This window comes from Rhea pennata, chromosome 1 (genome assembly GCF_028389875.1).
Source record: "Rhea pennata isolate bPtePen1 chromosome 1, bPtePen1.pri, whole genome shotgun sequence".
In the NCBI taxonomy this organism is placed as follows: Eukaryota; Metazoa; Chordata; class Aves; order Rheiformes; family Rheidae; genus Rhea; species Rhea pennata.
Genome location: NC_084663.1, coordinates 160190589 through 160215367, shown reverse-complemented (window position 1 = coordinate 160215367; position 24779 = coordinate 160190589). Strand labels below are relative to the sequence as shown.

The following is a 24779-nucleotide window of genomic DNA, read 5'->3' as shown; positions in this document are numbered from 1 at the left end:
GTGGTACATTAAAAATGACAATTATGAGTAGGTTTTCTTGGTGGCCGACAACAGCTTCCAGTGGCAGCTCCAGCAACATGAGCTTACTGCGATACCGAGATAACTTTCTCGAGCTCCTCTCAGGAACCTAAAGAGTTCTTTTATAGCATGGATAGGGGGACTGGACAGGTCCCTGCAGCAACTGGAGTGCTTCCCTGGCCAGATTAATCTTTGACAGGCAGCTTATTGGTGATTCTGATGCTTCATGTGCCTTTTCCATGCGTAATTATGAGTGGAGTGACCTTTGAAAGATACTAATAATTATATGCAGGCTCTTGGCAGGAGCTGCAGGGAGTGAGTGAAACTTGAGGTTTTGATGGGTTTCAGATAAGTGGGAGGGTAAATCACTGTATAGTTCACAATAATCCCAGGAAATCCTAGCATTTTGGATGTTTCAGATACGCTACTCTTCCTACAATTCCATCTGTAAACATTTTTAAACAGTTTGATCTGAATTAATGCACTGTATTATATGACAGGGACTGTGGTGGGATAACTCACACTGCCAAACAGATTTCCCTGTTCTGCTGCTGCTGCTGTTGTCATTGATTTGTTTAGCTGATTTTTTACTTCAGTTAAAAGTTAGGTGTGCCATGCACACAGGAGAAGCTGACCAGCTGCTTACAAATAACATATTAGTAAGATTGTCATTAGTACTTGTTTCATTTGTAATATGAAAGTATCTATTCAAAACTATTGGAAAAGGGAGGCATCTGGGGGAATCAATATCAGGTAATTTTGCTCAGCTAAATTTTCCCAAAATAAATAGAAGACTATCAAGTGGTTGATGCCGTACAATACTTGTAAGTGAAAAACAGTTATAAATGGAAAGATATTTTCCTATAAATAAAGTCTTAACATAAGTATTTAATAAAGAAAATAAAAAGTTTTAGTGACTGATTATCAAGTCAGTGCTATGACCAAATAATCATATTTATTTTTTGCCTAATAGAAATCATAATCATTTTTGCAAAGGCTATACATTTGTTTTGCATTTGTTTCCTACAGGAGTTCATTAGACTGGGCAGTCTTAGTAAGTTGTCTGGAAAAGGTTTACAGCAACGGATGTTCTTCCTGGTAAGCAAGAAGTCGATTATTCTTTATATGATGGAGTGTAAATATGCAAAAAAATTAATATCTACTTGACAGGCAAACTATTAGGCTTGAATTGTGAATTGTAGTAAATACTTTTAAACAGCCTTACTTAAATTAGTATAACATATTATCTGTGTTACTGGTTGTTAAGAATAACTTCTGTTTCTCTCTCTTTGTGATTGCTTCTTACAAAAATCAAACTATTTTTATATATGATGCTATGATAAAATGATGCCCCTTGGCAACACCATCTCTAATAAAAGTAGAGTCAGTATATAACAGAAAGTGACACCAGGATTAGTAATCGTGGCCAGAAGAGAAGATAAAGAGTAACTCACGGCCATATCGAAGATAATCTACATAACATTGTCAGGACCCATTCCAGAAGCAAGTTTATTCGTGAGCCTCATGGTTTCCCCCCGTGGCTGCCTCACTCCCAGTCATCTCGCAGCCCCGCTGCTGCTCGGCCCATGGGGTAGGGACTCTGGGACGCCCCACAGAGCACATGGATGTTGTAGTCCAGGGTTTTGGGGTAGAAACTTAAAAAGCCAGGACAGTCTTACAGGAAGATATTTCCGTGTCCTCCAAAAAAGCTTGCAAGTGTGCTGAATTTTAGGGGATGATCAGCATTTAATCTTGCAGATGAGCCCAACATAATAGCCACTATTTCTACCTGGGTAGAATTCTGCTTGGGCTTTAAAAACAATGAGGAGGGAGCTTCATAAATATGGCGAATATTTTCTTGCATACCACAGTTCTTGCTACCAGATGATGCCTCAATATTATGCCTGTATAAAACATTTAAAATATTGAGATGACACTCTCAAGTAGCAGTCTTAATTTTTCTCAGTTGCTCACACTGTCAAGTCTTTTGTCTTTGTCTGCCTTAAGCAGCACAATCTTTTTGGAGATAAAATGTGGACTCTGTTTTCTCTGAATACATGTGTAATCATTGGCAAAATTAAATCCCCCTCTAGTGGCAGATCCACAAAACTTCATGAATTACTGCTATTCGGTTGTAGAAGTTTATAGTGAGTTTTGTTTCACATCCTAGATTGATTTTCTTGTTGATACAATTGCCTTGTTTGAGAAAAATATCCTTTGACCCAGTTGGCTGAGTTAAAATATGCCAGCTGTGTTACAGCATGCAAGAAAACACAGGTGGTTTTTCAGCATGTTTTTGGCAACTGCTGTTATATGCAGGATGTTTTAAAAGTTTGAGATATCCTAGCCGGATCTCCTCAACAATTCTGAGCAAAGTCACCAACTCCAGAATAGGTCTCTCAGCTTCCTTCCAAATATTTGGAATAATAGATAGCCACTTATTTCGTGAGGGCTAATGTGGACACATCTCTCTCGGGGCATACTCACTTAAATCAGAAGAAAATAGTGACGAACCAGAGCATCTTCCATTGCTTCGATGTTCCGCAGAGTGTGAAATGCGCTACCTGGCTTTCCTGCAGATGGTTCTTGGGGGCAGAGACCCGCAGATCACAAAGGGGATATTCAAAGGCATCAAAAGATATTTAATAGAAAATTGGGGTAACGTGCCTGGGATTAGCTAGAGGAAGATTGTGAGGAATGATGATGATACTAGGTATTGAAATGTTGTAGAAGCTGATATTCTGGATTATGCTATACTCAAGGATCCAGTTATCATCACTACCTGATTGACACAGCAGGACTACTGTATAAATATTCAGCCAGTACTGTCTAGTCTTCCCATATTTAGTACTCTGATTTTTTCCTATTCATACATACTAATATAATTCTGATAACATTCATTCTTTTCAGTTTAATGATATTTTGCTGTATACCAGTAGAGGCCTGACCGCATCAAATCAGTTCAAAGTCCATGGGCATCTGCCGCTCTATGGCATGACGGTAAGTACAACAGTGTTGTGCAAACTTCAGGGATTCATACTTAAATCACCCCATCTTAGTTACTTGATTAAGTTCTGCTGGACTGCAAAGTACCAGAAAAGGGTTGTTCCTAGTCAGATTCCTGCCCATCAGAGAAGTTGGAATCATGATCTGCAGTCTGAGCAGAGGCAAGGCACAAATACCTGATGGGCTTGTGCTGGGTTTGGCATCTGTTCTGAGACTGAATTAGAGAATGATTACCACAGTAGCTGAATTTCGCTAAACACCTATGAGGCTTCAAGTTCCAGCTATTATTTCTAGGAATCTACTCAATTATTGTTGTCCATTTGGCATGTCACTGCTTCGACCTATGGAATATACGCTTCCCACAGTCTGACTCATCTGGACTTTTCTCTCTCAGATAGAAGAAAGTGAAGAGGAGTGGGGGGTTGCTCACTGTCTAACACTACGAGGTCAACACCAGTCCATCATCGTGGCTGCAAGGTAAGTCAGTGGAAATGCGTTACGCAGTTAATGTTGAATTGCAAACTATGTTTCTCTAAGCCTTTCATGGTGGGACAGACAGCAGAGCACATAGCTGACATTTTCTTTTGGTTAACTCCCTGAACTATTTCAGAAACACGTTTTTTGGTGAAAGCTGCTTGTAAAAAAAGAGAAAAAAAGGAATGAAACAGAATAGAGTGGCAACTGTGCAAATGTTAACCAAAATGAAGTTATTTAAAAACAACTAGCATCTCATGTCCGTTCTTAAGTAATTAAATTAGAAAGTAAGCTTAATTCTTGAGTATTTCTTAGCAGTTGCTTTCATTCCATAAAAGTGGATAAAGCCTGAGTTTTCATTGTTAGTACTCGAGCTGAAATGAACAAGTGGACTGAGGACATTCAGATGGCCATTGACCTGGCAGAGAAAAGCAGCGGCCCCGCACCCGAGTTACTGGCCAGTAGCCCACCCGATAATAGTAAGTGGATGCTGGAAAGTAGATTTTACTCACTGATGTTGGTAGGACTGGTGATTGCTTCTAAGCAGTGTGGTGAAATAAGCTGGCCACAAGTCAAACAAATACATTTGAAGTTGATGTGTATATATGGGTGTGTGTGTGTATATATATTTATATTTTTTTTTCCATTTTAATGTTCTTGCTGATGTTAGCAGTGAACAGAGAAGTGACATAAGCATAACAGTTTCAGGAAGTATTTCACAAGATCACTTTGGGCAGTGCCTGTCCTTGGAAGACAGTAGAAGCACCAACACAGCGTTGTAGTTGGTCTTTGATTCTAATACTTGCAGAAACACATCAAAAAAATCTACTTTAACATCTGCACAAAATTATTTCTGAAAGTATGTTTTAAAACGAGTTCACAAGATTGTGAACAGAATTGATCTGTTTAATTTTTCCAATTATATATGTTGTTGCATAGAGGAAGAAAGATGCTTTTTCCCTGCATTTCATAGAGTCTCCTGACGAAACTCCTGTAGACCAGGAATCTGAGGACGATCTCAGTGCATCCCGCACCTCACTCGAACGTCAGTCACCACACCGTGGCAACACTACGGTGCACGTCTGCTGGCACAGAAATACCAGTGTTTCAATGATCGACTTTAGTATTGCTGTGGAGGTATCTGCCTCAGAACAACCTGAACTGCAGCTCTGGATTCTCTCTTGAATGACAATTTCCTTTTTGCTCCTCTATAATAAGTACTGTGTCCCATCAGTTTCCTTCTGGGGAAGTTTCAGGCACACCGATTCAGCTGACTCCTCAAACGATGGCACAAACCATCACTCAGGGCACACGTTTTTGCTCCCTTGGTGCATCTTCTTTAAAATCAGTTTGTGCAGTAATTTTCGTGGAAGTAGTTGTCTAAAAAAATACTAAGAGCCTTTAAAACTTCAGGCAGGTCAAACTGTCTCGACACCTTCCTTTACAGAGGCATTAAGTTATTGCTAGAGCTGAAAGGATATTGTCTTTAGCTGCTGCAGCCTGAGTTGTGGTTATGTGTATTACTAACTTCCTTTCTTTACTTAGCCATCTTTTTCTGGAACCTTGTCTCATTGCTCCATCTCATCTGCTTTTTCTTTATTTGCATTTTTCACATCAAAATAGAAATCCTTTTTTTTTCCTGTGATCACAGCTGAGCCAATTTCATACACATTTATTAATTCTGTGCTTAACAGACATTGACTTTTCAAAGATTAAAATGAAAGACTCCTAGTTTAGTGTATGTTTTAAGATGAGGCAGCAAGTCTGCTTAGATGTGCTTCCTTCCCCCAAGAGAGACTATAGGGCAACCTGAATACTTTATCACAGTCCTCATAAAATGGAAATTTATGCTCAAGGAAGACTTAAAGTTCAGCTGACTTCCACTCATGAGGCAACCCTAAGACAACAGGTCTCTCATGCTTTAAATAAGATATACTGACTCTGAACTTAGCATTTTCTAGTACAGAATAATTTTGTTTATCAAAACCAATGGTTAAATGGTTAAAATACCATCTGTCCTTGCAGTGCTAACTAGTACCTCATTCTGATTCCAGGCAGGTGGATTTTCTACTTATTTATACCCTTATATCCTGCAAAGGAGAAATAGTTCAGCATGGAACAAGGTCTCATATTTTTCCCTAAAACATACAGCTTATTAGAAATAGATATAAAAGTAATTTAAATCTATGACCAATGCTAATGAACAACATGTTTAGTTAGGTGAATCTTTTTGCCTGAGATCAGCACTCATTGTTTATTATTTTTGTCCCTCCCTGTGGCTCAAATGATTGCAAGTAGAGCAGTGAAGCCCAGGCAACCTGGAGGCATACATTAGCCTGTGAAAACATCTTCAGCCCCACTGCGCTTCCACTTGTGGCAAGTAGCCTTCATGCTCACGTCATTCTGTGGGTGGCTTTCACTTCTGCATTACCGTTTATTTTCTTTGTGTCTCCCCCTCCTTTCTGTCTCTCCTGTGGTAGAAGATCCTCTCTCTGTCAGTGACTGTACTTCCCTACCTGCTGGACTGATCAGTGATCAGCGGCCTGTTTCCATTTCATATGTCTGCTGGTACCGAATGCAAAGCCTGTCCTTTTATGATATCCTCCAGAGTCACGAGGTAACAGAAAACTAAGGAGTAAAACACCTGTGGCTTAGGTCAAGCAATTGGCTGTCCAGATAGCAGAGAATGGGATTATTTAAAGCAAAGGCTTTAATGTACGTCCAAGACTGCTGAGAGTAGGACATTTTCAAGAATATCTGATTTGTAGTAGATAAATCAGGACCACCAGACTTTGAGTATTCAGTGTTACAGATTAAGTGATTAGTTTCTGCATTCTCTAATGATGTTAACAACTATTCTGATATAGCTGGTAGTCCTTACGGTCCAGAGATATGGGAAGCTGATTTGTAGTTCACTTGAGAAGTTCTCATCCCATCGTTTTCAAGGCATGATGGTGTTATGCATTATGCTAGGTGGGGCTAATATGTCAGGAGTCCTGTCTTCAGCCAGCCTTTAAATGCTACCTCTTGGTTACAGCTGCATCCTCTAGTTCATAAAATTTCCAAAATCCAGCTAAGACTAAGGTTAATAGCCCTTGCTTGTAAAAATCTTTGAAAAGTTACCATATTAACTCACTGGGTACTGAGAGCTCAGTCTCTATCTGCAATTCAAAAATATATCATAATTTTTCTTTACATCACAAATTCATGTCAAATTTTCTGTTTCCATTATTCTAAGTATTATTTGAAAAGAATAAAGAGAGACGAGGATAATAAGACTCACCAATGTTTAGTAATACATTATTTAAAGCCACTGTAATTAAAGAGAAGAAGTGTAGTATTTGAAGTTTATGGAAGTACCCAGCTGTGAGCAGAAAATGTATTAAAACATTACTTACTTAGTAATAGAAAACTGCAGGAGAAATGCACCCATTCAACCAAAAGGTTTTCACATACGGCAAGGTAAAAGCTGATAATTTTTCTTAAAATAATTAAACTGCAGACAAGCTTTACTAAAGAAGGACAGGTATTTCTGATTCTAAGCATTCTACAAAATTAGTGAAATTAATATTAAATAAGCAGAAATATAAACATCCCTTTATATGTGGCTTGGCTACTTTCCACCTTCTTATATTACTTTACAATGCATATTTCACTGTTTTATTTGGCTATTTTTGATTTATTTCAGAATCAGCTGTCTGGAAATCTCCTAAGAAAGTTCAAAAACAGCAATGGGTGGCAGAAGCTTTGGGTGGTATTCACCAACTTCTGTATGTTCTTCTATAAATCGCATCAGGTAACAGACTGCACAAATTTGGGTGACTGAATGGGTATTTTCTATTTTCAAAGTGGCAGTAGAGAAGCTGACCATGGCTACTATAGGCAAGATAAAGAGTACTCTTGTCACACGTATCCAAAATTTACCACTGTTGGAGCATAGAATAGAGTCTGGTTCTCAGTCTCCTTCTCCATGGAAAAAGCAATATTTATTCCCTGAAACTTTAAATAGTCACAATGCATATTCCTAAAAGCACGACAGTTATCACTGCTGGAAGGGTTGAGTCAAATGAGAACAGTGACCGAGGAGTATTTAATCTGGAAAAACCTCACACTGAGGAGGTGGGTTTTTTCTCTCCAGAGTCTGACGGACTTTTGCATCTTTGTGTTTAAGAAGGGCGTAAGGCCAAAGCAGTCCCAGTTGCCACATTGGGCTTTCCTGACTATAGGAATACTTATTGCTAGACCTTTTGCACTGAAAAGGAAAATGAGTGAGTTGTAGGATAGTCTACACAAACAGACAAAAGAAGTGATTTCTGTATATATGCTGTATTAGCCAAGAGACTTGAGCAACGCACGCTGCAAGGTTATGAGCACGCGTTTCTGAAGGAGTCCGTGTTTGCAAGCCCAGGGTGGACGTGCATGGTGTTCGGCAGATGCCAAGTAATGGCACTTAAAGTTTGTCACTTTGAAAGTAGTGAAAATATAGGATTTCAGATACCTTTCTTACCAGGAAATACTGGTAGGCTGCAGCAGATCTTATGAGAAGGGTCCCTGCAGATTGGCAAACTGAAACTACTAGATAATTAAGAACACTAAGGATCCCATTGCCACTATAAAATAAAGTACGTATTTTTTTCCGTGCAAACTTGGAAACACAAAGACCGGCTTTAAATGAGTGTATATTTAGCTTCCATTTTCCTTAATTGCTGTCTGTACTTGAGGGCATTTGATATCACAGCATTTTTTTTTCATTTATTTTCAGGACAATCATCCTTTAGCCAGCCTTCCTTTATTGGGATATTCACTTACCATTCCTTCTGAATCTGAAAACATTCACAAAGATTATGTGTTCAAGCTACATTTCAAATCCCACGTGTACTATTTCAGGGCTGAAAGTGAATACACATTTGAAAGGTAAGTCAGTTTTCCTTGAGATGATTTTTTTTTTAATTCCTGGATTTTTTCAGGCAAGGTTGGTAGATGCACAGTTTAGTAAATTGTATCAATACAGGCAAGTAGTTTGGCACAACTAGAGAAAGGAATCCTTTAAAATTTTTTAAAGAAATTTTAAACCTTGTAATTCTAGAAGCAAATGAGTGTTCTGATAACCTACAACCATATTAGCTGTAATACAGTCACTGCAAAGCTTGAGTTGCATGCGGGTATTTTCCATTCAAAATTGATCAAGCTGGCTGTACAGGGGACTTTACACAACACTTGCTGGAATCTGATACATAATCAGATCAGTGTTTTCAGTAGCTATATGGAGTAAGTTTCTTCCCTCTAGTACAACTGGATGTAAAATGCACATCTGAAGTAACATCCTCCTTCTTCTGCAGCAGCTGTTGTTCTGACCACGTCCTCCTGTCGCTGGAGCATTTTTACATAACCCACTGAATTCCAGATACGTTGCAAACCAAGATCTTGGCACTACTTCTCTTTGTCCTAGACTGTAGTTGGAGATTGTGCATACCAGAAATTAATTTAGCTTTTTTATATAAAGCATTAACATGACAAAAACTTTAATGTCCTCTGATATTAAAGAAAGCTTTTATAAAAAGTTTTAGTCTTGGCAATCTAAGACTACAAATAAGGAAAAATGCAGAGGAGAGGTAATTAAATAAATAAGTAGAATCAAAAGAATTCAAAAGTCCTTCAGTTCTGTAAAAACAAATAGTAATCACAGCTAAATCATATTTTGGGTGTTAGAATTAAGAGTGGTTGTCAACTGCTCGTCATTTGGATTATCAAGAGAGTTGATACTTGCAGAACAAGTAAAACCACTACTGAGTTCATGAAATTTGGGTCCCCAGTTTTTCTTCTCTAAACCTCCTCTTTATATATGTAGTAAGTGGTCAGCTGGAGCTATAGCCTCTTGACTTCAGATGGACTTGGGAGTGAAATGGTAAGGAAGATCATCTTGCAGGCACCGAAAATAGAATTTTTATATACTTCTAACAGCATTGCCAATGACTATGCACAGAGAATCTTTCAAGAAAGCTTTCCCTCGCAATTTATCCTAATTTTATTTTTGTCTCTTCTCCTATCTTCTCACAGATGGATGGAAGTGATCCGAAGTGCCACCAGCTCTGCCTCACGCACTCGTGCTTTGAGTCATAAGGAGTCTCACGCCTATTGACAGCTAAACAAATTACCGCGGTGATTGTCCAGCAGCTGCCGATTTTCTAGAGGACATTTTAAACTCTTTTCTCCTTCCGAGTTTAGTAAAACTTAACGTTTGTTAAAAAAAAAAAAAAAAAACAACAACAACAACAAAGTAAGGTTTTGCAGAAACCCTCATTACTCCCTCAGCAAAACTGTTTAAGTTTTCCATATGGTCAAAATAGCTTCCTATCATCCCAGTGGCTGCGGTTAGTTTCATGTCTTGTATTTTGTCATTCTGTGCTGTTTTTAGCTTGTGCCAGTATTAAAATATTGTCCTTATTAGAGTGCCAAATGCCAAAAGACGTTTTGTTGCCTCAAAGATTGCACCTAAAAACTCAACAAACTCACAGTCTGAAAACTTCTTTTTCCTGTGAGGCAAACACTATTTGTTCTCTTTTCATAAAAATATATTATTTTTTTTTTACCATGTTAATCTGTAGACTGCTGGATTTTTAAATGTAGATGGACTTTCACAGTATAGAATATAATTATATATACAATAAGCAGTCTAACAGGAATGAGATGATAACTTTCAGAGTTCATTTTTTCCAGTCTTTCTACATTTAATCACTGAGGAATTATTACTAATTTTCTATCTTAAACAAAGAAACAGTTTACAGCTCAATCTCATTTTCCTTTGGGGTTACAAATACATATGGTATAGTAAACTATAGGATTCTTATCTAACAGTTTTCTTGGTGCAAGTTGACCAAATTGTTCATCTGTTGGCTTTGAAAAGTGAATACTACTTGCAAGATGAAACCTTTTTTTTTTAAAAAAAATGATCCAGTGCAATATTATTCGGGCTGTTAATGTACTGTGAATGGTTATGTACAAGGAGAAATTAAAGGCTGTGGTGACATTCTGCTGTTTGTTTTACAAACTTGAAAGAAACCCTGTATGCTACAAGAACTGCAGCGATTTGTGAATAATTTGTAGTGCTTTGGTAACTAATGCAGACTCAAGCACTATAAACCGTTGGTACTACTCAACCCCCAAGTTTTCATCATGCCTACACATCCTCACGTGACCTGCATTTGGTTGTTGGAATTTCAGTTTCTTTCTGTGCTGGTGCTGCTCGGTATTCAGTGACAGATGTTATCAGTCGTCATCAGTGGAAATACCTATTTATTTTGTGTATCTGTCTGTGATTTTGTCTAACATCATTTTTTGGATAAGCTGATGACCCACTAAGAAGAAGACTGTCAACAGTAAGTAAGTCTACCATGATAAGACACTTTTCCTTAGTTCGAAGAAAGCCTTCACCACGATGAGGGTATAAGACTTCCATTAGCAAAGGCTGAACATGCTGGAAACACATCTATCACCATTAGGGGCCTTTGAGGAACCAGTGCTAGGGAGACAAAATTGAGACAATTCTACCCCCCAGATTTTCTTTGTGCAGTGTCTGATTTGTTAATTGATTACTCTGATGCTATGTATAAAGTGGCTTATACCTTTGCTGCTCACAACAAAAGGGAATAAAATACCTCACAATGCTATTACACATATTGGTGCTTCAAGACAGTGAAGCTTTCTTTCTGTCCCTTCCCCACCTCCACCTCTCCCCTGAAAACCTCCGTGGAATTAGGGCCCCTGACAAGTAGCAGAATTTGAGCCATGAAAAGTTACTCAGCTTTGTGCAACTCTCTGGGGAAGTAAATTGTTCTAGCTGCTCTTTTCCTTAGGTACTTTCCTTTGACGAGGAAGAATAGTTTTGGTTGGGTTTAGCTGTTTAATATCAGTGTGCCTATAATGATCACATTATGCATCTACACCAGCAGCATCATCTCCTTTGTGCAGTTACGACATTTTTAAGGACGAACTTAGAAAGCAGGTATTAAAAAAAAAAACAACTGAAGAATTTTTACAGTATTGATTCCATGACCCGTCTGTGCAGTGCCAAGGGGAATGAGTGAGTCCGACGATTTCAGTGACGCAGTACTGCATAGGCAGTACTATGCTCCAGGACTGACCAGGAATGTGAGCACTGATCATCTCTCCAACAGTGAAAAGGGGAAGTAACTCAGCATAGATTAACAGCAATTCAGCAACAGCCTGAAGGCTTGGGAAAACAAAGCAGCAGCATGCACTGGGGCTGTTATCGAGGGCAGTAATGGAATATTTAATGTACAGGAAGAATCATTACTGATCTGTAAAATAATACGTACTAAACCTTACAATTGCTATTATTTTTAGCATCAAAACAGTAAGGAAACCCACCACCACCATTAATTTAACATGTAAATGCTGATGTGGTTTCCTAGCCCTTCGCTCCAGCTCAGACCTAAGAATCTCTGTCGGGGTTGGGTTTTTTTGTTGTTTTTTTTTTTGTTTGTTTGTTTGGGTTTTTTTTAGGGAAGGCAAAATGGGACACGGGCTGGCTTCTGGCTATGCAGTTCACATATAGGAGGACTTGCCTCTGATTGATGGCAGTGTGTGTGTGTTGGGGGGGGGGGGGGGGGGTGGACACTACCTAAGTGAGGATTACATCAGCTGCAAAAGCCTATGCTCTTGAAATGCCCACATACAACATATGGCTGCAGCCCTATCGCTATCATCATTTACAAGTTTTATCTGTAACAGTGATTGATGATTACTAACATTTTTTTTTCCTGTAAGGAATTTAGAACAGTTAAAGGTCATTGACTATAGAAGAGGGCTCTCACAAGGAAAACTCCTTTTTTTGTTTTTTAGCAACAAGAACAGATACAATATCCCACAATTCCATCAGCCAAGACCACAGCAAAGAAACCACCAGAACCTGGAATGTCTGGCTTGGACCATTTTTCATTTCAAACAGGCCCCACTCTGTGGTGTTCCTTCCCTCCCTCAGCATCATGTATGTGTTGTTACACTACTGTACTAATTCCTAGAGCACACAAACATCTCCCTGAAGGGAGCAAGAAAGGATTGGTTAAGAAGAAAAAAAAATAGCCACATGGCACACAAATGTGTTTTTTAAAACAACAAAATATGATTGAAATACAACTATTATTATTAGGAGTGCAGTTGTCACTGAAGCTTGGCACTCGAGTCACATGGCAAAAAGAAAGATGTGATGGCTGGGGTAAGCCAGCGCAGCTTGATGTTAGTGCTTCATCAGTTCTCTCAGCTGGCAGAATGAGTAATACAAAGCCGCTTTTAATAACTGCAATTTGTAAATAATTGGTGCATTTTCTTACTGTAGGACAAACAACTGCTATACAACTGCACCTAGGTAACTAAAACAGTACAGCGTGTACTCAGTTGCATCTAGGTAGATTTCAAAAAAAAAAAAAAAAAAAAAAAAAAAAAACTTGTTTTCCAATAGCAGAAAATAATCGTAACATTCTCTGCTCAAAAATTGCTGCTCCAGTTTTAAACAAGAGTTTTCTTCTAGTACGAATTCTGAGATACCATAGTTAAAAATTAAACACCATTTTTTAAACTTTATGTTATACACAACAGATACGTGGAGAATAACAGCTCTAGAAACCCCCAGGAGCACCGCAAGCCCTTCTGGGAGGGGATGCCAGCAGCTCTTCTTACTGATCACTCAGATGGCAAAATTTCATTTAACGTTTCCTTCTTTATTTCTAGGTCATCTAGTTTACATGGAGTTTATTATGTTGGTGTAAAGTGACAAAAGTAAAAGTTGTTAAATACATGTTTATAAACAGGCAGCAATATTACAGAAAACAAGGTATACACTCTAATTGTCCTCTGTAATCATGCTTAAAAAGAAGGCAGAAACCCCATTAGTTAAGTAAGTCTATTGCATATGCTCAGTGCAATTGCTAGCACATCTGCAAAATAGTTAAAAAGAGCAAGCTTGCAGATTTGTGCTATACTTTAAGCTCCTCCTCAGCAAATTATAAAAATAATTTATGATTGTTCTGATCCTTGCATTATACCTGTGCTTATTAACACTTCTGGTATTTTTTCCAGTGGTGACATTTCTGAAGGCAAACATATGTTTTGTGTTTTTTTTTTTTTTTTTTTTAAGGCTAATGTAAAACCATTACAAACAGTACCATGTTAAAAAAAAAGAAAAAAAGAAAAAAAAAAGAAAGCAAGCTGCATAAGAGATTAAGAGCTAAAGCAGACATTTCACAAGTACATTAAGAGCACGGCCAGATGAACAAGTTACGGTGGATAAACTAGGATGTGAGCCTACAGCACGCCAGCTGCTCTGCAGTTAAGTGCCAATGTGCATACGCTTGTCCTCCCCTCCCAGCCACCCTTCTCCCACAGTGAAAGCTGAATTGCTTTTCCCTCAGTTAAATCATTTCACAGTAATGTGTGAAATGCATCTGTCCATACCCACACGGACATATACAAAATTTTCAAAGCTGCAAAGAAACCATGGCACTTCAGAGCAATAACTGCTCTGTTATTTTACCAAAAGCATTCTGCACTATAACAATCATGCCTTGATACTTTACTAAACTGGTGATCAACTACAAAAGTGCAACTCCAAGGAAAATTAAGTAAGTTTAAAAAAATAGAGTACACATCTGATATTACAAAAAGCAAGCCTTCAGTTCAAAGGACTAGTTTTCTTTTTTTGTTTTCTTTTTTTTTTTTAACAGAGTGAGTTTATTCACTGCTGAATCTTGAAACCCCTGACAAGTACGCAGTTCCACTAATTTAAATGTTTGCATAAGTCGGGATAACATGTTATTTAGTATATACAAGACTGAGTGAAAGTTTATTACCTGCACAGAAAAATCATCAGTGCAACATTCTAGCAGAGATGATATTTAGCATGAGATGATAACCTCTTAAAAATATCTATACACTTATTTTTCCTTCAGAAACTGACACAATGCTTCTTTCAAATGAAGCTGCTTTTCTGTTACCAATATAGATCTTTTTAAAGCGTCAATACTTTTCAATAGCAAATGATTGCAATTTTACATTCAAGAAACAGCACTCAGTGAATATTACTTTAAGATAATCTATATTTAAATAATCTATATGTTACATATAAAAATACACATCTCTACCATAAATGAGATTTTGTCTTTTTCTAAATGTCCTAAGCCTTGTAGTCCATTGGCCTTGCAGCAGGTTGACTCATTTTATGCTCCTAAACAAAGGGACACATCCACCAAGCAAATTGTGTTACAATCATCCACTCAAATGGAGAAGTGCTTCCTCAACAGACAATCCTAGAATGTAACTAAAATACAAATAAAAAAAAAAAAAAATACGTATTTTCCTAATTTTTAAATGATTGTTCGGCAATAACATACTTTAGAATTTCACGTGATTTTCTGATGTTGACATTCTTGAAATTCCAGATTACAATGCTAGCTATCTATATTTTAAATGCAAATACATATTTTTAGTTCCATATGCTGTAACAGCACATCATAGTTATCAAGTTGCTGAACGTTCTAACGTTGAGATTTCAAAATTCCCCATTGCACTGCATTCAGCCGCCAAATTCTGAATAGCAGAGTTGAATTTGTTTCCTCAAGGGTAAACCTATCCTTAGCGTTTTTTTAAAGGCACATAAGAACGCCTAGAATGCGAAGATGTTAATCAAGCGCTACAAACCAGCGCTCAGCCTCTCTAAGCTCGCTTGGCCGTGACGGAAGGCTGATCAGTCATCAGGCTGGCAGCGGCGCTGTGCCCGAGCAAGCGGCTGGAAGGAGGGGGCACGTGTACCCGGTCTGTCCGTTCAACCTGGGTAAACGCTTCATAGCATAACAGTGTTCTTTTTAGCACTATTATTAAATTAATAAAATTGTATTATTAATTTAATAATTAAGGCTATAAATATGCATACATAAGGGCGAGCACGGTGCCATAAAGTATTACAAGAAAAACCTCACTTTGCCTCAGTAATGTTTAGAGAGCTTGGGCCTTTTTTGCACAAAACTATGTAGCTATGCCTGTACCTATTTTAACTCTTTCATTTCCAAATTTTTAGTCTCTAAAATTTAAACAGATAAGATACCTCACTGTCACCACAAATATAGAATCATCAGTTCATTAAAACACGGCAAAAATGTCTCTTTCTTGGCTACCACAAAAATAGGCACCTGAATATGGCCTTGGTGAAACAAGTTTGGTGAAATCAAACTCCAGAGTATTACTGTGAAAAAGTACCACCTAACCAGTTATGCATGTACTAATGTCACTATTTCCAAGGAAATTTAAAACCTTAATCAACTATCCAGACACATTCACAGAAACACTGGAAATTTTATCTTCAGAAGTAATTTTCAAGAAGTAATTTTTCTCTGGGGAGACAAGTTACAGGGCACAGCATACAACACGCGGGCTCAGCTTTGCAGTTATTCTGCCTGACTTCTATCACTTCCAGTAAAGAGTTGAACAGATTTAGATAGCAGGACTGAACGCTGAATATATGGATAATTTTTCTATTACTTTGAAAGTAATTCATTTTAATGATAAAAATAGGCAAATTGAAGAAATATTTGCCACTCTTCCAAAGCCAACAGCTTAAGCAGATATTTCAGAAAAAATGTAGGTAATAATAAAAACTTATTTGTGTGAGCATTCAAACATGTTTAGATGGAAAAAAAGATTGTGTCTGAATTTCACTACAAGCTTCACAAATACCTACTACTAAAATTGAACAACACATGATTCAGAATTTGCATTGGCACAATTTAAAACTGAAAACATGAAAAAGCTCATTCTTTTGGAAAAACTATCATTTAAATTTAAAGCTTTGAGAGACAAGGTGTGTTAAATTTAAAACAACCAAAAGTAGTACCATAGTTAAAAATTCACACTCAGAATATAGATAAAAAAGAAGGAATATTGGAGAAACAGAAGCAAATTGTGTATTTGCTGAGGTACAAACAGAAGGCTCCATAATACAGGATTATCTATCTTTCAATGGCAAATCCTTCACATACAAAAATCAAACCCAAAATTCACTTATCACATAATTCAAAATTTACATGTAATAAAGGCAAGGCAATACTCAGTTATGGCCTGTCAAATATTTACCCCACTAACAGTATCTACAGAAGCACTTTACCATTTTGTACACAGTGATTCCTTATGCACATTGAAAGGCTTTCAGTTAAAAAAGACATTATATACATATCTGTACACAATTCCAACAGAACATACTCCATCTCCCAGTGGAATTCTTAAAGCAAGATACCTGAGGTTTCTCAATATCTTCTATTTCCCTATCACAAACCTAAATATACATTTCAGATTTTACAAAAAGACACCTCCCTGGAATATGTGCATTATTATTATTATTAAAAAAAAAAAAAAAACACAGTATCTTTAAGGAGCTGAAAAAGACTGCCTCCATCTGAGAGACTTCATTTTTGCTCTTGCACATTTGGGAATGTCCTTCCACCCAAGAACATTTCAGGTCAGTGAGTGGCAGAACAATATCAGGGTGCGCTTCTTCAGTGCAGACACCGTGGAATCTCCGTTGTCTTAGAAAAGTCAGAAACGCTACTTCAGTAGGATGAAGTACTTCCTCCAGTTACTGAATATCTGGAGAGAAAATGAAATAAAAAGTTATTCTTGTCACCTTCAGAACTGTGTTATATAACAAGCAGCAACTAGAAGTTATTCCATTACACTGTGGAAGTTCAAGCCTTTTTCCTTCAGAATGACATCTACCACGGCTATTCTCCTTCAAGAAAAAAAGCCATAGATCTGAACAACATGTAAAATGTGTCCAATTAGAACATAGCTTCTTTTCTAGCGAATGGTATTAGCCTGTGTTCAAATGTGTTTCTAAATACTATATGATGATTCAAGTATTGTGCATGTTGTTGGCAAAATTTCCCATTTGGCAAATTTATATCATAATCATTCTGAAATGTTACAGAGGCAGAAAAACTGTATTCCCCAGTCTAAATAGACTTTTAAAACACCCCCAAAGAGGGATACACTTTTTAAACCTATTAAACTTTCAATAAAACTTTGAAAATAAGAGATCAGAATTAGAGGGGGAAAGTGAATGGATTCACTCAATTTGTTGGGCTAGTTCTTTTGAGGATCTCAGTTAACATATTCAGACAAACTAAGGGAATTCAGTTTCAACTCATCACAAGAGGAATAAAAATGATGTTAGAAACGTGTGGTCTAAAAGTCAATATCTGTAGTTTGCCTATCAAATGGAAAGGCTATTGCAACTGAATACAAGAATTTAGTGATATAACAGAGTGCATTTGTAGAAGTTGTTCTAAAAGACTGTAATTTTAATACAAATGTCAACAATTTAATATTAAGAGGCATCTTGAAATATGATGAAACAGTGATATTTCAAATCCTCTGTACTTGAGAGGACTGTCAAGCTAAGAAAAAATAACTGCATTTAAATTTAACATACACAAAACTGAAAAGCTTTTAAATATATGATCTCAACCTTCCAGCAGCACTCAGGTTCATACTATGACAATATGGTAATTGTTCATTCCAGAATGGGGTTTGCTTTTAAGGCTTTAAAAATTGCCAATAGCAGATACATACCCACTGTCAACTTAATTATCCAACCATAAGAAAGTTAAAATTCCAAATTAATTAGAAAGGAGGAATGGAGGAACTACTCCATTCTGCGAGTAGTTATTTAAACTAACAGACACTGCAATTAGTATTATTTAATGACATGAATAAAGCTACGGATTGCGTAATTTAAAAGGTTGTAATGATCCTTACTGTTCCCAAGAGTTGGCAATCACCATTAACAACCGTTCTTCTCCCTTCCCCCTGCCAAATATTAGCAATAAGATGGGTAGATATTATTGATGAATGGGTTTTCCTGAGGGAGAAGTTTATGTAAGAGGTGAGACATCACCTAGAATATAAATGCTGTTTTTACTTATTTCTGTAGACAAATTTACATGAGTGATTAGCTGAAATACCTAGGTAGTATGTCCCATGCAAAAAAACTTATCAGAAGGATTCTTCTGCTGCTATTTGTAGGCATTACATCTTTTTTTTTTTTTTTCCCCCAGTATTACCTTTACATTTTTGCATGGCAAATTTTTGTTTTCTCTTAAAGGAAAATTGTTTCAAAACTGTCTGTCAGTAAATAAGCAGCCCTACATTTGTGGGGGAGTTGGAGGAAAAAAAATTTTTTAAAAGGTCTCTCTCTATTTTCCCCCAATTTGACTTTGTTTTTTAATTTTATTATTGAAATGATGATTACTGCATAGATTAGATTCTAATATGCAAAATAAAGACTACTCACACAATCACAGTCAGGGGAAAACCTTCTACATGCTGTTAAACTGGCTAGTAACAGTCAATGGGGTTAAATGGTCCAAATTGCCCTATGAAGAGAATGACGTCTTTCCACCACCTTTTCAAATGTACAGCCCTCACAAAGCAGCAGCTTAGTCAAATCTTTTCTTCTCCCCTCAGCAAAGTACACAATAAATGAAGAGCAACATATTCCATTTAACACCACTTGTCACAACTATGCAATCAAAATTATGGAGACAAGAGCCCCAATCAAGGGAATTGCACCCTCAGACCTACAATTTTCTCCCTGAAAATTAGGACAGTATACATTTTATGTGTATGCACGGCTCTCATCAGAAGACAAACAAGCAACAGAATGAAGACAATCATCTTAGAATCTGTCTACCTCCTTGACTGAGCAAGAACTGTGATGAAAATAGAAACATTAACCCAAATATTAGAAAATGCTGGGTTTGTTTACCTTAAAAAAAATAAAGCTTGGCAAAAGTCACAATATATTTTAGCAAAATCACTTTGAAATATTAAAAGTCAGTCAAGCACCTTTAAATAGAAAAAAGTACATTTTTTTCTGTCATCTGCTATTTAAATTATTTTATAAGATTTTACTCAAACTTTTCTAAACTATGGCAGGATTGCATGAGAAACACAGCAGTAGTCCAAGGAAAGCAGAATCATGAGAGAAGAAAAACATAATGCTAAATAGGCGTATAAAGGGTTCTGAAATCTACTTCCTTGAACAAAAGTGACAACTGTTGTTGCTGTTGAGACAGGTATAAGTAAGACTATCTATCTCCAGCACCCACCACAGAAGTGCCCAGTGGGAAGCCTGTCTCCACACAAAGTCATTTTCAGCTTCGATTGCAGAATTGAAAGCCTCTGGTTCCCAGTTACAGGCAGGCCCTGTACCAGATGGATAGAAATTTTGACAGTGAAACCAGGAGCTGATGAAAGACAGTCAGTTTTGGATCCCTAATGAAAACAGAAGTTCAGATGGAAGCTCCAGAAGCTCTTTCAAGCCTCTCAGTATCAAATAAACGAGAACTAGGATATCTGGCATCAAGGAGTTACCTTTCAGCACTAGAGAAACTGACTGAGCTTCATACTTCCAGAAAGGAAGGAAGGCTATTTCTGCTTGCAGATTTTTCAGTACTGATTTTTACTGAATGCAAGAGTGTCAGCCTAGCAACCCTATGCTTTTAACTTCAGAGGTATGAGTTCTTAAACTTTACTAGGCTGTGGTTAGAGACAGTATAAGCAAGGTATTTCTTCAGGGCAAACCTTTTTAAGGCAGCAGTACATGGTATACTACGGCCATGAACTTTTCCTGTTACCAGGCAATACAGCCTGGATGGTGTTGATTCACAATAGCTGTGAATTCCTGGATTCAAGGAAGCATTTTAAGCCTCTTCAAGCAGTACTTCTGAAATTTATCTCAATCTTTACTTTTGTAATATTTAAAAGAGGAGTAAACTGAGTATTTACTAAGAATATGTTCCTAGTCTATGCAGTAAATAAATCTCTTATGAAATCTGATCTTCTGAAGTAGTTCAAAAAGCTGGTTTTGGAGGGAAAACCAAAAGGCCATACAGACTATTCTTAATGAACAAGGAACTGCTTGCTATGTGACTAAAAGAAATGCAAACTAAAAGAACACTCAATTTTATCAAAGCATGCAAAAGAAATCAAGAGTAATGTAAGGCATCCTCTGTAACATATATATATCAGAGCACCAAGAGTTGTCAATGCCCCCTATGGTAATGCAAAGGGAAAAATCTCAAGTGATACACAATACATACACCAACAGTATGAACGTTGGTGTACAAGCTATCACTTGAAGCTAGTAATTAGAACTGCTGATATTATGTTTTTGTCTACTCAGCAAACACTTAATTGTGCAAATTTTAAGCATAAAATCTTTTTCCTCTAAGTTTAAACTAATTCTTTCAATTTAACACTAACCAAATAAATGAAAAATAGGATCTGCAAATTTCTGTAAGCCTCAGTAAAATTTTTTTTTTTTTTTTTTTTTTTTTACCTCTGAAGCCTCTGCACAAGCTGTGACACCATGTAATCTGCAATGCCTGGACAAGCCTCTTCAGCTAAATAAATAGCCCTTCGCAATTCTTCTATGGAATCTATGTTGCCACCACACACCTCACTTTTCTCTTTCAACTAAAGGAAAAAAGACAAAGATACATTACTAAGATATTCATAAATATTTTCATAAACAGTATAATGGAAAAGCTTGCTAGGCAGTAACTGCTAGTGTTTAGAATGTCAGAATTTGACTTTCGTTGTACACTCTCACTCTTGAAGACTTTTTTCACCCTTAAGGCAATCTTTGCAGTAGTCATTAGGAATCATTCATTTTTATGATTTCAATCATTTACACGTCTTTTTCAGTGTCCTAATGTTCAAAAATCATGACAAAGTATCCTGAGAAAGATGCCCTATATATCTGTAGCTGCTAGATTTCAAGATGTATTCCTTATACATGCTCACTTTCATACACACACTTACACATCTAGAGCTTATACATATATGCTGCAGATGCACTTGGGTGAGCACCATTAGAAAATGTTTTCACTCTATCAGCATCTACAACAAACAGACTACCCATTAGATATGCCACCAAAAAGGGAAACCCTGCAATGAAATTTTGGAATGGTTTGAGAAAGTCGTAGCCATCTGTTGGAAGTTGCATAGAAAAGGGGTCTAAAGTGCAAACCAAACAGCAGACACTAGTCCCATCATTCGAAAGTATCCAGCAAGCGTTTAAGGAAGACTTCTTCTGTAACCTCTGCTGCTAGCTACGCACTACGAAGATGGAAATAAATGACAATCTTCATAAAGACTGCAATGAAATATGTTTATGTTCCTGCACCAGTGATAGGGCAACCATATACTCATATTGGACAATAAAAAAATACTAAAATAAGAATGGGAAGCGAGAAAGGCAAAGCATAAGACAGCGACTAGTGAGTGATGCCATGAGACAGACAAACACAGAGTAGGTATCTCCAGAAGACATGTGATAAAGGGTACGGAGGAAAAGACAAAGGAAAATAAAGGAAAGATAAAAGTGGAGGATGGACTATGGAAAACGGTGGGTACACAAACTGCATCATGCATAATACGCAGAAGGGAAAAGGAAAACCCAAAAGAGATGCAGAGCAATCAGAAAAGTCTTTGGGAGATGGGAAGTTAGGGAATTGAAAGGATTTTCTTAAAGAGAGGCAAGCAAGTCATAACACATAAACTGCAATGAAAAATGCCAAAATCCTTATTTCAAATATTTCTCCATTTTACATAAAATAAGATGCCCACTTAATATATTAAGTCTGAATAACCCAATACAAAGGTCTTCTCCTTTAAGTAATGTAACTGTTTTATTGCACTCAATACTGAGTATTTTACCGAGCAGCAAGCAAAACTTGATAATACCCTGAAGTAGGTTTCACTCATTAGGATAAAATTAGGACATCCTTTCACTGTAACAAAATTTCTACACCTTTATTTCTGTAACAGTAACAATGATTGAAAATTAAATAAAAAACTTTCACATCAAATATAGAGTGAAAGTGAAATTTTTGATTCTAAGAGTTCTATTAACAATTGTAAATAATCACATCTTCATAAATATCTGGCTTCCTTTCCATATGATTTTTTCAATAGAGTTCAATAAAGTATTTGGAAAAATAAGCACTAGATATTATAAAATTCAGAATGGATATACAATATAGTTTTAAAAACTGAAATTCCAAAGTTACATTCTTGCTAGCCTACTCCACAGCCACATGGTTGTGAAGAACTGAAGAACTTACAAATTTTTAACAGATAAAATGACAGATAAACACATATTATAGCATTAAAAATGAGTATTCAATCCAAACATTTAGACTCCTTTTTATTTTTCATATGCATTGCTTTAGGCTAGTATGGTTGATGCATAAGTGCACTTGTGCACTACCATGCACAAGTGTCATTAGAAGTAAAACTCAGATTTCAAAAGATGACATCCATGAAAGTAAAGGCTAAAGCAAGAACTATAAGGAGGACTAACGCATCAAGTTTCAAATGGGTTGTAGAAATCTTGAGTATCTTTTGTTTTATTTTTCAATTTTTTGGAGACATAAATCCTATTGCTTTAACGCAACAACTTACCTCTGCAAATAAAGGGGATATAACTGTAGACAGGCACTGAGATAGAGGCCTCTTTGGGATATCTTTTTCCTGCAAAGAAAAAAAATCTAATCCATTTTATTTCTGAAAAAAGTGTCTTCATTGCATTTTGTTTCTAATTACAGAAAAAAAAATAGTTCCAACAAACTATACTGTATGAAAAATGTGCTTCTATATACATACAAAAACACAAAATCTTTGCAATAGGCTGATCCAAAACTTGGATTAAAGTTTGAGGCTTTAACATCTCAAATGCACGCAAGTTCAAAATTACTCGCTCTTTCACACACTCCTCAGCATGCACCCAAACACACAGATGCTGAATTTTTTTAGGTGCCTCCCACATGCTATAATACTTATCTTACATGCCCCCAGTTCTGATTAAAATGCACATTAAAAACTTTCCCAGCTAGGGTATAGCTCTATCACTCCCAGACACAAAGGCTGCAGAAAATAAGGTAGAACAGCAACTAAATACCACCCCCACCTTTTTCTTTTTTTTTTGGGGGGGGGGGGGGGCAGGGGAAGAAGAACCTCAAACATGTTTTCTTTTTTGCTACCTTGTAGTCTCTTTTTTTCTAAAAAGAAGAGTAAAGCACTTTTTTGCTAAAAACCTAGTGTAAAGTTAACTAAAATAAAACAGAACATAGCCTTCTCCCCACAGTCCTGGCTATAGCATGTAATGATTTCAAAAACTAAAAAAAAAAGACATATCTACAGCCAGTTCAAATTAAAACACTTGTCCAGAACATAAATTTCTGAATAAAACAATGGTAGGACATACATTTTTAGCAAAAGTTTGAAAACTTTTACAATTCAAATGCTTTCATAGTTATATATGAAGTAAGATAAATAAGATTCATGAACAATGTTGAACAATCCCCACTACATTATTGAAGCATGAATTATCTCCTTATATAATAAAGTAAACACTCTAAATACCTTATTTTTTTGCAGTTCTGAAGGCTGGGCTGCTCCATTCTCTAGATTCTTGGGATCTTTTTCTCTGATTGTGAAGATCCACTCTCCTGAATCACTACCACCTGCAGCCTGGCCATCTGGCTCACTTCGGAGTTTAAAAAAAGGAAAAAGAAAAGAAAAGAGAAGAGAGAGAAGAGAGAGAAGAGAGAGAAGAGAGAAAAGAGAGAAAAGAGAGAAAGAAGAAAAAGTTTTAGTAACCACATCTTATTGTCAATATTCTTCAGTACATAGTCTGAGCATAAAGCTTTATTTCAGTGCTAAGATCAGGATTCTATTGTGCAGACCATGGAATATCAAGACAAGTGGGAAAAAAACATCATTTATCTTTTTGCAAAATTAAAGGCTTTTATTAAAAAAAAAACTAAGGTACTTCACTAAATATTAAATTAACTTTAAGAAGAAAGATAGGCATTACAGATCCAAAACAATTTCCAAAGTTTCATAAACACGGAACGTAAGTATATTATTGCTACCTGAAAACTGGCTTCTGTGGAGGATCTCAAACTACTAGAGAAGGGAATGGAAAAAAGTTAAATAGTTCATCCACTTCTTTGCCTAGAAAAATAGCTAAGAACCTAGTTTAGAATACCTTTGAAGAAGCTGGTCCATCCCCAGCCTCAGTTTACAAGGGAAATGATTTCTTTGCCAAAAACTTAGCTAAATAAGTATTGATATAGCATGTATTTAACAAAATACACCAACACAAATGCATCTTTTTTCTCCTATTTTGTGAATGGCTTAGTGAAGAA

At 36.7% G+C, this 24779-nt stretch overlaps 2 protein-coding genes across 10 annotated transcripts in view; one reads left to right on the top strand and one right to left on the bottom strand.

The window, feature by feature from the left end:
- The window catches only part of FARP1 (FERM, ARH/RhoGEF and pleckstrin domain protein 1), a 219832-nt gene extending 209307 nt beyond the window's left edge, over positions 1-10525 (top strand). For 5 of the 8 annotated variants that reach the window (XM_062566835.1, XM_062566832.1, XM_062566831.1 and 2 more), the window contains exons 20-27: positions 1048-1116; positions 2929-3018; positions 3419-3501; positions 3865-3977; positions 4472-4635; positions 7187-7294; positions 8261-8412; positions 9556-10525. In XM_062566835.1, the coding sequence (XP_062422819.1) occupies positions 1048-1116; positions 2929-3018; positions 3419-3501; positions 3865-3977; positions 4472-4635; positions 7187-7294; positions 8261-8412; positions 9556-9637 (861 nt within the window). In that variant the 3' untranslated portion in view covers positions 9638-10525. Of the gene's footprint in view, positions 1-1047; positions 1117-2928; positions 3019-3418; positions 3502-3864; positions 3978-4471; positions 4636-5978; positions 6116-7186; positions 7295-8260; positions 8413-9555 lie in introns of those variants that run through there. The other 3 variants (XM_062566834.1, XM_062566833.1, XM_062566836.1) reach the window with 3 other exon arrangements.
- Positions 10526-13214: 2689 nt separating this feature from the next.
- STK24 (serine/threonine kinase 24) overlaps positions 13215-24779 on the bottom strand; it is a 67769-nt gene continuing 56204 nt past the window's right edge. For both annotated transcript variants that reach the window (XM_062566825.1, XM_062566826.1), the window contains 4 exons: positions 23992-24115; positions 23032-23100; positions 20903-21039; positions 13215-17148 (listed from right to left, as the gene is read on the bottom strand). In XM_062566825.1, coding sequence (XP_062422809.1) covers positions 17112-17148; positions 20903-21039; positions 23032-23100; positions 23992-24115 — 367 coding nt within the window. In that variant the 3' untranslated portion in view covers positions 13215-17111. The remainder of the gene's footprint in view (positions 17149-20902; positions 21040-23031; positions 23101-23991; positions 24116-24779) is intronic.